The 13,385-nt window shown below is 35.2% G+C and overlaps 1 protein-coding gene across 1 annotated transcript in view; it reads right to left on the reverse strand.

Annotated features, from left to right (window-relative positions):
* Positions 1-13,385, reverse strand: part of DSG1 (desmoglein 1) — a 35,647-nt gene that overhangs the window by 21,106 nt on the left and 1,156 nt on the right. The window contains exons 2-6 of the mRNA XM_023207494.2: positions 6,026-6,061; positions 5,637-5,768; positions 4,301-4,456; positions 2,728-2,872; positions 578-744 (exon numbers count right to left, since the gene is read on the reverse strand). Coding sequence (XP_023063262.2) covers positions 578-744; positions 2,728-2,872; positions 4,301-4,456; positions 5,637-5,768; positions 6,026-6,061 — 636 coding nt within the window. The remainder of the gene's footprint in view (positions 1-577; positions 745-2,727; positions 2,873-4,300; positions 4,457-5,636; positions 5,769-6,025; positions 6,062-13,385) is intronic.

The following is a 13,385-nucleotide window of genomic DNA, read 5'->3' on the forward strand; positions in this document are numbered from 1 at the left end:
AATAAAAAGATTGGTCAGGCTGTCATTTAATTCCTATCCATTGTTCTTATCCTGTGGTTCATTTCCCAAAGTAAATGAATGGGTGGGCTATCAATAGATGTTACATAGGAAAAACAAGGGTTCTGTTGTCAATGGAGCCTAGATCTGCTAGGTTAAACAAAGAGAATTTAGTATGTAAATATTCTTGGAGCCTCCAGCATACTCACATGCATTGTAACTCACCAAAATGTGGACATATAGCAAGTGATTCCTAAATTCATTTTATTATAGAACACATTTTTTAGAGAAATAGAGTTTTTGATTGTACCTTAGGCATATTTTCATGTACTTTCACAATATAGCTTTCTTAAATTGAAGCAAATTTTAATTAATTAACTACATGAAAAGAGTACAAAAAGTAATTTAAAAATCCTCCCTTTTTCATTTAAAAAATATTTCTTACATGAAAGAATTATGTGAAAAACTTATACAGGTAAAAATTTAAAACATCATTTTCTTCATCTTTTTGTCTCTTCAGTATTCTTGCTCTTAGAATCAGTTCCTTTGAGACTAAAAATCCACAAAGAAAAAGAATTACCTCTCTGTCTAGAAAATTATTCATCGTTCGAATTTCTCCAGTATTTCTGTTGATAATAAACATTGGTGAATCTGAAGGTTCTTGTCTTATAATCTTGAAGGCTATTTTTGAATTCAAATTGTTTGGTTCATCTGCATCAGTAGCATTGAGTACCATCACCAGCGTATCTAGAAATCAAGGAAAATTGATTGCAAATGGGCGACTTACATTTTTGTTACAGTATAGTATATCACCTTTCCAAAAAAGTGTTAGAGTTAGTTGATCCACATGATGTGGACTTCATTGTCTTACCTTTCTACTCCTTCAACATATGAATATCTTGGCTCTTTTCTATATCTTTGCCTAATAAAAAGATCAAATTTTACTAGGAATCTAGACATTGCTGATAACTGGGAAACAAAGGAAATGTATTATTCTGCCTATTTCTTCTTCTAGTATTTTTTCTTCTTTTTTAAAGGATGCTGTGGCAAAACAAAATGATAATAAGACCAGACCAATATTTTCCCAACTTTCTCAACACTTTCTAGCTATATGATCTTGGCCTCAATTTCTATATCTATAAATGGGGATGATGTTACTGCCATCCTCATTGAATTTGTGTGAGAATTAAATCATTAATAAGAGAAAACTATATAAAGTTCCTAATGAATAATGCACATTTGATAAATATACATTATTACTGTTTTGTTTTGGGTGATCCTTCATCAAGTGTAAGGTAATTAGTAGATGTAAACAAATGCTTGTTTAACTACATACATTGTCTTGTCTCTTATCTTTTTCATTAATTTTATAAGTAGTTTTGATGAAGATTATTGGGTTATTGGAGAATGTGAAAAACTGCCAGTGCTCATTCATAACTTTGGAATTGTTCTCTCCTCTCCAACTCCATTTCAAATACAATTTTCCTACAAATGCTCCAAGGCATCTGTCATCCCCCACCTGTATTCATTGTAGCATAACCTTTAAAATGTTTTCACTAGATAATTAACATTTATATATACTTATATAATTTATATAATTAAATTCCATGCAACTATTGAAAGCAGTGAAACAATCTAAGTGTCCTGATATGGAAATATGTTCAAAATATATTTATATAAAAATTCATGTGGGCCGGGCACGGTGGCTCACGCCTGTAATCCCAGCACTTTGGGAGGCCGAGGCGGGTGGATCACGAGGTCAGAGATCAAGACCATCCTGGCGAACACAGTGAAACCCCGTCTCTACTGAAAATACAAAAAAATTAGCCAGACGTGGTGGCGGGCGCCTGTAGTCCCAGCTTCTAGGGAGGCTGAGGCAGGAGAATGGCCTGAACCCGGGGAGGCAGCGGAGCTTGCTTGCAATGAGCGGAGATTGCGCCACTGCACTCCAGCCTGGAGGACAGAGCGAGACTCCGTCTCAAAAAAAAAAAAAAAAAAAAGATTCATGTGGATTAGTATGTAACAGATGATACCATTTATGTTAAAAAAACATGTGATTTATGTTTACCTAAATAGAACACGTACACAGTGCATACCTCTGAAAAATGGTACTAGGAAATGCAGACAACAGATTTTTGTTCCCCTTTCCTTTCCAGATTGTGTAAATTTAATGAGCATTTTTATAATAGCATTTTTAAAAGTTGAAAGTATAGGTACAGTATTTTAATGAATAAAAGTAAAGTGTAGGGATTTTTGGAATTCACAAGAAATTTCATCACTTACAGGTTAAACCACAAAATGAAGTTTTGTGTGGAAGTGACTTCTATAAGTGATTTTAAAGTAGCTAACTTTAAAAAGGTAGGAGGGAAGCGGGGAACGCAGTAGGAGCAGAAAAGGGTGGGATTACCCATCCACACAGTTAGACTGGGAGGCTGAATTCACATCCCGATGCCCCTGCCACCACTGTGCAAAATGCCTTTAAAATTTCTTGTTAGGACTCTTCTACAGGGCTGGCCTGAGAGTTATGTGAGAAAATCCTCCTCATTGCTTTGGAATCACGCCTTGTGTCTCTCAGTTTGGAGCTGTTTCCATAGTTGAAATGAAAGACTTGCTATTTTGCATATTTTCTATGGTTTATCTGTTACGTTCATGATGTGTATTTGACATAGTTTGGTCTCCAGTTAGGTGCCTGGCTGTTAGGAGTGATTTGGAAGCCACTACATTACTTACTTGCATTAGAATTTTCTTCTATTTGTCCTACAAATGTAGCCATTGAGAACACTGGAGGGTTGTCATTTATATCCAAAACCCTGACTCTGAGCTCTAGCGGCCTCTCTAAATCTTGGCCCATTGAGTTCAGAGCTCGGCAGTAGATCTGGGAGAGAAAAGATAAATAATTATATTGTGAAACACAGATTTATTAAGTTCTTACTTTGAGCATTATACTAGCACTATGGGGAATTAAAATAATTATTATGTTTAACTAGAACATAGGCACAAGCCCTGCTAACAGTCACTAAAGGAAAGCAAATGTGGCATTCTTAAGCTAGGTAGTAGCTACATGGGGGGTTGTATTATTATTATTATTATTTGTATTTGAAGCGTCCCTAAGTGTAATGTGTACTATTTTACAAAATGGCATATTTCATATATAAATGCATTGTGATACTAGCCTGGGTAATATAATGAGACCCTGTCTCTAAAAAAATAATAAAGATTTAAAAAATTCATTGTGCTCCAAGAAAAGCTGACAGGGTAGCATGCCTTTTTAAAGTGTGTGGGGGATCATTGTAGTACAGATGGTAGCAATAAAGATTTGGAATTGAAGGCTAAAGAATTAAAGTTGTGTGAGGAAAACAGGCAGGCAGTGTGAGTGAAAACTGCAAATATCGATTATTATTTGAAGGTATTTTGGGATATGGATTGATGTGGTTTTAATAGAAGAGGTAACAGGAGCAAAATAGGGTTTCTTTATTCCTATTTTTAATATTAAGAAGTGTTGGCCATGATGATAGAGGGGAATGGGAGTAGCCAAGGAGTCAGCAGAAGGGAGACAGTAAAACAGAGGTGATGGAATGATTCTCCAAGTAACTGGTAATTATAGGACGATGGAAATGTCTTGGAATACACTGTGGGAAAAAGCAAACAATTGATCCTGCTTTTGATTTAATGAAGAACATTTCTGAGCTGGGCGAGAGAGAAATAATTGTGGGAGTTTGTGATGGATGGCCTCAGCCTTTTTCGTGAAGTTGGTCACAGTGTCAACTGCTTAAAGTGGAAATGAGGTAGAGGATTTGAAGAGATAGGATACTTAAACTGTGTGACAGCTCCTATAAAGAATGGAGTGAGATTCACTTAAAAGGATGAATTTTCAAGGTGCATTCGGAGCTCAGGTGAGCTTGAGGAATACAAATTTATAGTAAAGTATACTTGCTCAGAAAACAGTCCTGCAGTAGCTCTAGAATCATTACTTGACATTAGACTTAAAAGAAGCTAACATTCTTTACCGAATTTTAAAAAAACGAAAAATTAAAAAGTTAGATATTTGTCCTTCCAAACAAATACTCTAGTTTGCCAATGAAGACAGTATAGAGGTTAGCATTTTTGCTAACACTTAAGTGAAACATTTCCTTCTCCCTTAATCTTTGCATTTCTTTTCGGTCATGGGATGCTTGTTAACTAAGAAACAAACAAAAATGCCAAATATTGAGACTCTTGAAATCAAATTAGGTATGATCTGAGATTAAGAGTTTCTGAGAAGAATTTCAGCATGAACATGTATATTGACATGAAGTCCACTTACAATGAAGAAAGGAGTGACCTCTCGATCAACTATGGATGTTATATTAATTTCACCAGTTTTCTGATTAATGACAAAGATCCCATATGGTGGCTGATCAATTCCTACTCCAGAGATGCGGTATGTAACTTGCTGGTTTGCAGCACAATCTGAGTGAATCTGCAGAAGGAACACAAGTAAAAATATTACAGGAAGCAAATAGAGTTCTGTATTTGATATATGACAACTTTCTTGAGAGTTGTTGCATGTGATGACCTTGTTATTCAGGAAATGTTGACAATGGAGAATTATTTTCCTAGATAAGAGTAACAATTACAGCTCTAATATTTTCAATGGTAACTGGCAATGCAATTAAAGAAATGCAGTTTCTACTTCTATCAAACAAGAAAAAAAGCAGAATATCACCCCACTATATCTAAGTCTATGCAATCATCATGCATACCTTCATTCATTCAACAGTTAAAATTTTATGTTGTACTATTTGCAGGGTCTGTGCTTGCACTGGAGCTACAGAATGAAACTGCTTGCCCTCTTAAGGAGTTTACCAATGTTGTCATCATGCAACTTTAATCTTCAATTTTTTTTCAATGTACAGTTTTCAAAGAAAGTAGATTTATTTAGGTGACAAGTGTTATCTGGGTTTGAGTGGAAGCTCTGAATTCTGAAAATGGGAAGGAAGTATTAGCAGAAAAGGAAGGAGACCACACAAATAAATGGTTATAGAAACCAGAACTCTTTCTTTGAAATAAAATATAGTTTGACTGTAAACAAATCTTAGTGCGGAGTCTTCGTGAGTGTCTGTGTGGATGTATGTGTATATTTGTGTGTGTATCTGTGGATGTGTGTACCTGTATGTTCATGAATTTGTGGGGGTGTTTCTGAGTATGTGTGTATATGTAGAAAGGAAGATACATAAAAATGAGTAGAAAAGGGGTATGAGAGAGGGCACCTTGTGAATGTTAATAAACAAACAAAAAAGTAGGAATTCAATTCTAATACATTGTGAGGCAAAAAGAGCACACATTGAAAATTTTCCTTTGAATGCGTTGAAAGCCAAATTATTTATTAAAATAATGACCTTTTTTCATCTAGAGTTTGGGATAACACATGATCATGTGTATGCATTTCACCAAAGAGATGAGTCAACGTTTACCTGTTTCTCTGAGCACCTGCTTAATTTGTCCTTATGAGTTTCAGTTTTCATCATCTAGATGACTATAGTTCTGTTCCGTATTGTAGTTTCTCAGTGAGACATGTTCACAAAATATTTAACAGACAGTTGCTTTTGAAACTTTATCCATTCTGATTTTCAATGTTATACTTTGGAGTTGATACTTACTTTGGCGATTGGATTCCTTTTTGAGTTGTCTTCACCTTCACGACATGCCGCTGCGAACTTGATCCATTCACGTTTCTGCCTTCGGATTGAATGCCATTTGATGGTGCCATTTTTAGTGTTATAATCTCTTACCTTAAATGACAGCAATAAAGAAATGGTATATATTAATTTGAATTCGTAATTCAAATTCCACTGAGATTTTTGGAAGAGGATATAATCTCAGAAACAGAGGATATTTAATTGGGAAAATTGGTAATTTTGGTAATCTATTAATTTTAGCATTATATGAACTTTACTTATAAGAATACATTTTCTTCAGAAAATATATTGTTATTCTCAAATTATTTTCTTGTTTAAAAATTTGGAAAAATGGATTTGTTGTATATTACCTGGATTCGGAATTCACTGTTAACTTCTACCACCACCTGTAAAAAATAAGATAATCACACTAGTTATTTTTTAATTAAATGCTTTAAAATTTATATAATCCAGTTACTTTAAAAATGACATGAAACCATTGGCTTGTGAGTCATTAAAATTATTTTATCAGCCAAATAGCAGGTGGATTTGGTTTATGTCTTGGGTCTGATGATGATGCTAAGAATTTTTGTTTTTACCTTTCAATTTACTCTTCTCTTTATTACTATTATTTTATACTTGTATTTCTCCCTAAATAAGAAATTTTCAACTTTTAATTGAATTTATTTGGAATTGCAAAATATGAAAAATTTTATTTGTATCACTGATATAAGAAAATTATAGTTTGCATTTAAAAATGCTGAGTAGTAATTAAAAAATATAAAAAGTTCTTTTTATAATTTTAATTGTATCATAAAAGAAAATATAAACAATGTCTCTGAGTATCTACTTTTAAAAAAAGTCACAATAGATAATTCAGAAAATAAATATTTATGATCAATATGAGAAGTGTAAAAAGATAATGTTTTTATTATGAGAATTACATATCCATTGTGTATTTAATATTAATAATTATGATTATTATTACTCTTATAATTTATTAAATAATAACTAGGTATTAGATTATGTATTTATGTAAATCTATGCACTTAATCATCACAACAAATACATGGAGTCATGGCTAATACTATCTCCATTTTACAGATGAGGAAATTTGAGTCTTGGATATTAATCTATGGCTAAATATAATTCAATACAATTTAGCATAAATTTGCACTTGAGCTGTGGGTTTTACAATAAAATATGAGATAGCCTATTCCGTCAAGTAAATTGCTACTAAGTAAAACATGCTACAAAGAATTTATATTGCAAATTTAAGAACTCGAAAAATTCTGATTTTAAACTAATCTATTATCCTTGTGATTGGTAATATTTACATACAATGATAGTAATACAGCACGAAGAAAAAAAGAAAAGTAAATCACCCAAATTTTAAAACATATAACTGAAATATTATCTGTAGAACCCATCTTGGATGCAGAACTGAAATGATGAAATGATGTTCATGTAAATGCACGCTCCTTGCTACCTGTGAATTTATGAACGCTCTTCCCTCTCTCTTGTTTGTGAGTGTGGGATGGGAGGTGGGCATACCTTATTTGTCTGTTTGAAAGCCATTTCTTCATAGCTGCAGAATTGTGCATGCATCTGTTATCTGTTATTGCACTTCCCTTACTGCATTGGAGCATCAGTGCTTGCTGTTTGTTTTGGAAAACTATGCAGATGACTAAGAAATATTTCCAGCTTTATGAAGCTGGGTCATTCTTTTTCCCGTGAGAGACAACTTGGGCAGAAGACCAAGTAGGTTTCGCCATACAGTCAGACTCTCAATTGGATCTGTAATCTAAAAACTGCCACGTCTGCTTAAAAATGTGGTGGGTTGGTGTAAGCTTATTTTCTATTGCTCAGAGTCTAGAATAAACTCTGATACAAAGTCACTCTTGGACTTTCAAAGGCAAAATAGTGAAATCTGAGTCTTGATAGAGTTGGAAAATCTTCAATATACTTCCTCAATTCTCTGAACTTTAGTTTCCTCACTTGTAATGACAAAAGTAGACTAAATTTTATACAGGTAACTTTGCAGCTCTAATATTAAATGCCTGTGTGCAGTAGGAAAATATTAAAGTACTTAGATGTGGGAAGGGCCTGATAAAATTGTGGGTTTAAAGCTTACTCTGACACAGTTGGTAGGACTAGTGACAACAGTCGGTAGGACTAGTGGGAAGAGGCGGTGATTACAGACCTCTTGAGGGTCTCTGTATCAAAGGAGGCTGGAGGTGAGAAGGAGGTACGCTGGAGCAGAGGCAGAGGGAATGGACGGGGAAAGATCATGGGATACTGCAGCATAGCATTGGCAGGGCTTGAGAACAAATGGGATGGGGGTGTTCAAGCGAGGGAGGAAGCTCAGGGGATGGCAGTTTTAAACTGTGGGACTGGGAACAAGACAGCAATAGAATTTAGCAGATTAGAACACATTGAGTTTGAGATGCCAGATAATGCCTGGGTGAAGATGATCAGCAACTGGAAACATGGATCAAAAGTTGAGCAAAAGTTCAAGCTGGCTATGTAGATTTCTGGTACATCTGCTCAGGCAGGATAGTTGAAATCATGTGAGAATTTGAAATTCCTGAAGTAGAGGATATAGTCAAGAAGCAGCCTGCAATTGAGGATAAAACTAGAAGAATTTCTACATTTATTGAACTAGGAACAAGGACAACAAATGAATTAAAAAAAAGGAAGGAGAGGGCCAGGCGCTGTGGCTCACACCTGTAATCCCAGCACTTTGGGAGGCCGACGCGGGTGGATCATGAGGTCAGGAGATCGAAACTATCCTGGCCAACATGATGAAACCCCGTCTCCACTAAAAATACAAAAATTAGCTGGGCGTGGTGGTGCATGCCTGTAGTCCCAGCTACTTGGGAGGCTGAGACAGGAGAATCAGTTGAACCCGGGAGGCGGAGGTTGTAGTGAGCCAAGACTGCACCACTGAACTCCTGGGGACAGAGCAAGACTTTGTCTCAAAAAAAGAAAAAAAAAAAAAAAGGAAGGCAAGAAGGACTGGTGAAAGAAACAATAGGAAAATATAATGCATTATAATGGAGGTCAGAGGAAAAGGAAAATGGAAAGATAGATGGGGTTGAAAGAGATAATGTAAAAAAGTTGAGCAGAGTGAATTCTGAGGAAATCTTGAGGTTCTGAGGGACCTTCAAGAGAATATTTTTAGCGGGATGGAACATGTACTTGCTTGACAGCAAGGGGTTAGGAAATAAGAGGAGGAGAGGAAGACATAAAGGTGGTCACTTTTTCAAGATATTAGTGATAAAAGGGAACAGAGGGACAAGATGGTAGGATTAGATATAGCACTCAATGACATTTTTTGAGAGAGGGGAACCTAAGGATTTTCGAAAGTTAAGATAGAAGCTAGGAGGAGATTTTGATTTAAAAGGAGATGTTCAGAAGGAAGATTCTGATAGAAGTGTTGTGATGGGGAGAGCAGGAGAGAATGGGCAGAAAAAGAAAGGACCTCAAAGACAAAGGCAAAGATAGATAGAGATTAAACTCAATCAATTAGGAAAGAGAAATTGGAAGACATTGTACTAAATGACCTAGACTTTGTCCCTGGAGTAAGGGTGAGGTGGATGGAGATTAAAATCAATAAATTAGGAAAGGGAAATTGGAGGACACTCTCCTAAGTGACCTAGACCTTGTCCCTGGAGTAAGAGTGAGGTTATTTTCTGTCAATTAGAGGAGAAGTTTGGATTCCCAAATGAGTTTGGAGTGTGAGCTATGCAGGTTATGGTGGAGATTTACCTAGAGATGAACACAGGGGTTGTCAGGCTGAGTATATCTCAGCTGTCTTGCCCGGTGGCTAGGGATGTTGGCGCAAGTCATTAAATCAATCTGTGCCTCAGTTTCCTCAGCTATATATGAGACTAAAAGTCTCCTCTAGTCCTAAAATTCTATGGAAGCAGTAAATAATTCACCTGAAATGCATCCTCAATGAGTTTTCCCTTCGTTTCTGTTTTAGGAACCAATCCATTTATGTACTTTTTAAAAGCTACAGGAGACAAAATTGCAGGCTAATTTTAATAAATCCCCAATTACAGTAATTTTTAATGTTTTTCTTTTTAATACTGAAGTTCATGCTTCCTTGCACATAATAAAAATGGGTTTGAGGGTAACAAGCTATTTTTATTTTTAAAAATCTCTTGCATTTGACAATTGTGAGATGGTCTTCCCAGTCACTTTTTGCTAAGCATTCAATTCTAACATAATTGTTAAGTTTTTGTTAAGCATTCAATTCTAATGTAATTGTTAACTTTTATATACATCGCAAGGATGCACTTGAAACAAAGCTAAAATATCACAATTTGCTTTATTTAAAAAACTCCTCTTGTATTTCCTTTGTACTGCTCTGACAAAGGGTATCAGTCTGGGGTTGACAACACCTTAATGGGTTGAATTCTCTAATTTATTCTTTTTGTTTGTGTATTTTACAAGCACATACTGAAAGTGTATTATGTGGATCCAACGCTAGATTAATACTTTTAAAGGCCTAAAAATATTATAGTAAGCCTCTACGAAATGCAAAGTGAATTTAATACTACACTATTAAAATGCTGAGGAAATCCAGTATTATTATTTCTATGTTTAATAGTGTAATAATTTTTTGGAGTGTGTGGGGCAAGAGCTGTATAAACTATTCAAAAATTTCCTTGTGGTACCTCTGCTGTGTGTGATTAGACATCTTTTGAGCAATCTTGCGCTGGTGCAGAGCACTATAAGGGATACAAAAGCAAATCAGACACAGAACCTGCCCTCAAATAACTTACAGTCCTGAAGTTTTACGAGCAACAGGCAACCATTAATTTGTAGAGATATGATTTCTCATTAGACAAGTATGGAAAACTGTGCCCTATTCTCATAGGCCAATTAAGAGCATGGATCAGCAGCCAATGGCATTTAAAAAAATTCGACCTGTCTAAGTCCATTGAAGGAATTTGCATATCAAGCATAATCAGCAAGGGTGGCATGACCCAGCATTGGGCAGGGGTGTTCCCTGAGTTGAGGGAGCATTATAAATCTAATTGCGACGCCTGGCAGAGCAGGCTTCCTGCTGATACGTTAGGCAATGTCTATTAGGACACAGGGATACTCAGCAGCCGTGTCTTTGATGAATGTGTCATGGAGAAAGAGTTACCAGAAATTAAGTGCTCTGGGTAGAGATAAGATAATTTCTAGACTGATGACATTTGTTAAACAAGTGAATCTTATTCCTAGGGTCAGCCTTTCAGATTTAAGACAGCATTCTTCAGTGCTTTAGGTTCTACTCTTTCCTAAAACAGGGATGACACAATGTTTTTACTTTGTGGCAACTCAAACCAATTGAGCGATGATAAATTTGTACTCCCTGTTTCTGTAAAGGTGACAGAAGATGCTAATCCTAAATCTGCAGTGAAATAATAAAGCTTTTATGAACACCATATAACTGTTAATGATGATACTTGAATGCAATTTGTAAGTTTCACTGAATAGGTGAACAGAAATATTCCTTCCATTCTCTGTAAAATATTTTACTGAAACACGAATCTCTATGCTGTATATCACTATAATACATGCTCAAGAAAGCACAAAGAGCCCTCTCTTTTGCTGGCCTTCTGTTTGGTCTGTACTAATTTGTTAGTCTTTCTTTTCCTTTAGGCATCTATGAATGCAATTATGGGGACTTAAGATGTCTTTAAATAGGTTTAGGAACTATGTCATGAAATGTGTTTTATTTTCTGTGCATTTTAGCCTGAGTGCCGAAAGTACTCTTAAAAACTCCTGCTCATATTTTACAGAATTTCAGTTCAGTTCAAACTGTGGAGTTAGTTCATCAGGTGGTCAGAGGGTTGGAGTTTTGTTTGTTTATTTGTTTATTTGTTTTGAAATGAAATATTAACCCATAGAAAGAGGGGGAAAATGGTTAATATAATGAACCAAAATAATCAGATCATTCATGGTCATAGATGAAAGTCATTTTCTCTGTTCTTTGAGCTTGAGCTGCAGAAATTTACCTTTTTAGAAAAAGATATTTTCATATTTGTAGTGACTTAAATGGACTAATTGGACCTAGCAAAGTTGCAAGTAATTTTCAGAAGTCATTAAACCCATAGAGATCCCGCTGGCTCTGTTTGGCTTTCCCACAGTGACCATGCTGTACTTTTTACCATTGTCATACGCATGCACACAGATTTCCTTTATTTGGTGCATAGGAAACATTGTTCTCTGGCCTAGAGAAAATACATTCTAACTCCTTTCCCTACTCCATACAACGATTATATGGAAACAAAAAGAAGAAAGCAAAATAGATGCAGAATTAACAAAATGTGTTTGACTTGCAGTGTTATAGCAGGTGTAACCTCTTGTCTGTCCAGGAGACTTGTCAGAACAATAGACTAGCCATAGAGCAATCTTGTTTGCAAGAGCAGCTCCTCCAGCTTTGTTCTCCCTGATTCAACCCACTCATTTGAACAAGGTTCACAACCTTCAGATGCATTGAGCTGAATACACAGTATGCTTGCAAACAGGTAGTTACCCAGTTCTCAGGTGGATTTGCTTAAAAGACATGACCAATTTAAATATCTTAAAGGCCTTAACAACTGTACAAATACACTTCCTAATGCAGGTTCCCACTTACTGACTTTGAGTAGAGATGAATATGAAGACTTTACATAGATTTTTTTCATTTTTTGGTAAAAGCACGCATTTATAATGAGACTAGAACAAAGATAACTGAAAGAATTTGCTGTAGTGGTGGTCGTTTTATGAAGAAAAAAAGTATTTTAAAGAAAAATACAGATTATGAAACTCCAAAGGACAATTACCAAAATTATCCCGTGTGGCAAAATCAGTACTTAAAATAAATTTTGATCTTCCAAACCTTAGAAAGTGAAATGTTTTCAAAAAAAAGCTATGATGTCAACGTGAAAATGAAACATTGTAATTCATGATAGTGTAAGTTATTTGAGAAATAATTTTCATAAGGCATGTGAGAGACTTGTGATTGATTTCAATATAAAATAAGGTAACCTCCTCTTCCCCTATTCCCAAAAAAATCCCATAAACCAACAACAACAAAAAAAAACAATCTAGGCACAGCCGGAGAAAGTTCAATCAAGATATACGATTTTGATGATGATACATTTTATTGAGAATGACTAAATAGAAAGTGATTGTTTAAAGACATTTGATATGCTGTAATTAATTTGAAATAAATAAATCAAGAAACAAGGTACATCTTAGAGATTCTATGAAAGTTAGTGTACACCTATCTGAACAAGCTGATCAACCAAAACTATAATAGCTCTTAATGGATCAAATTTATTTGAAATTTTAAGTCAAAGTATTTGATTACTGACAATATGAAACTCTTGCATTTCAAATGACATACTGTATAATGCTCAGTGATCCCTACCAAACCCTAAGTAATGAAATCAACTGATCCTAAATATCCACTGAAAAGAGCATGGGATAGGACTAATGTTTGAAGGAAAGCTTGGAAGTAAAGCCACCAGCTTACTGATGCTCATTTATAACTAAATCCACTGATTATGTCCCGCCTTAGTTAATAAACTGAATTCAAACTAAGCAGCATACCTTGAATCAAAGATCTAACTTATTATACCAACCCAACATTCCAGTTCAAAAATCAAGCAAGTAGAAACAAATGTGAACCACAGCATTATACATCCTGCCAAGCTGGAGGGCAATTTACTCGGCACCTGCCTT

The sequence above is a fragment of the Piliocolobus tephrosceles genome, chromosome 18 (assembly GCF_002776525.5).
Source record: "Piliocolobus tephrosceles isolate RC106 chromosome 18, ASM277652v3, whole genome shotgun sequence".
Taxonomy (NCBI): Eukaryota; Metazoa; Chordata; class Mammalia; order Primates; family Cercopithecidae; genus Piliocolobus; species Piliocolobus tephrosceles.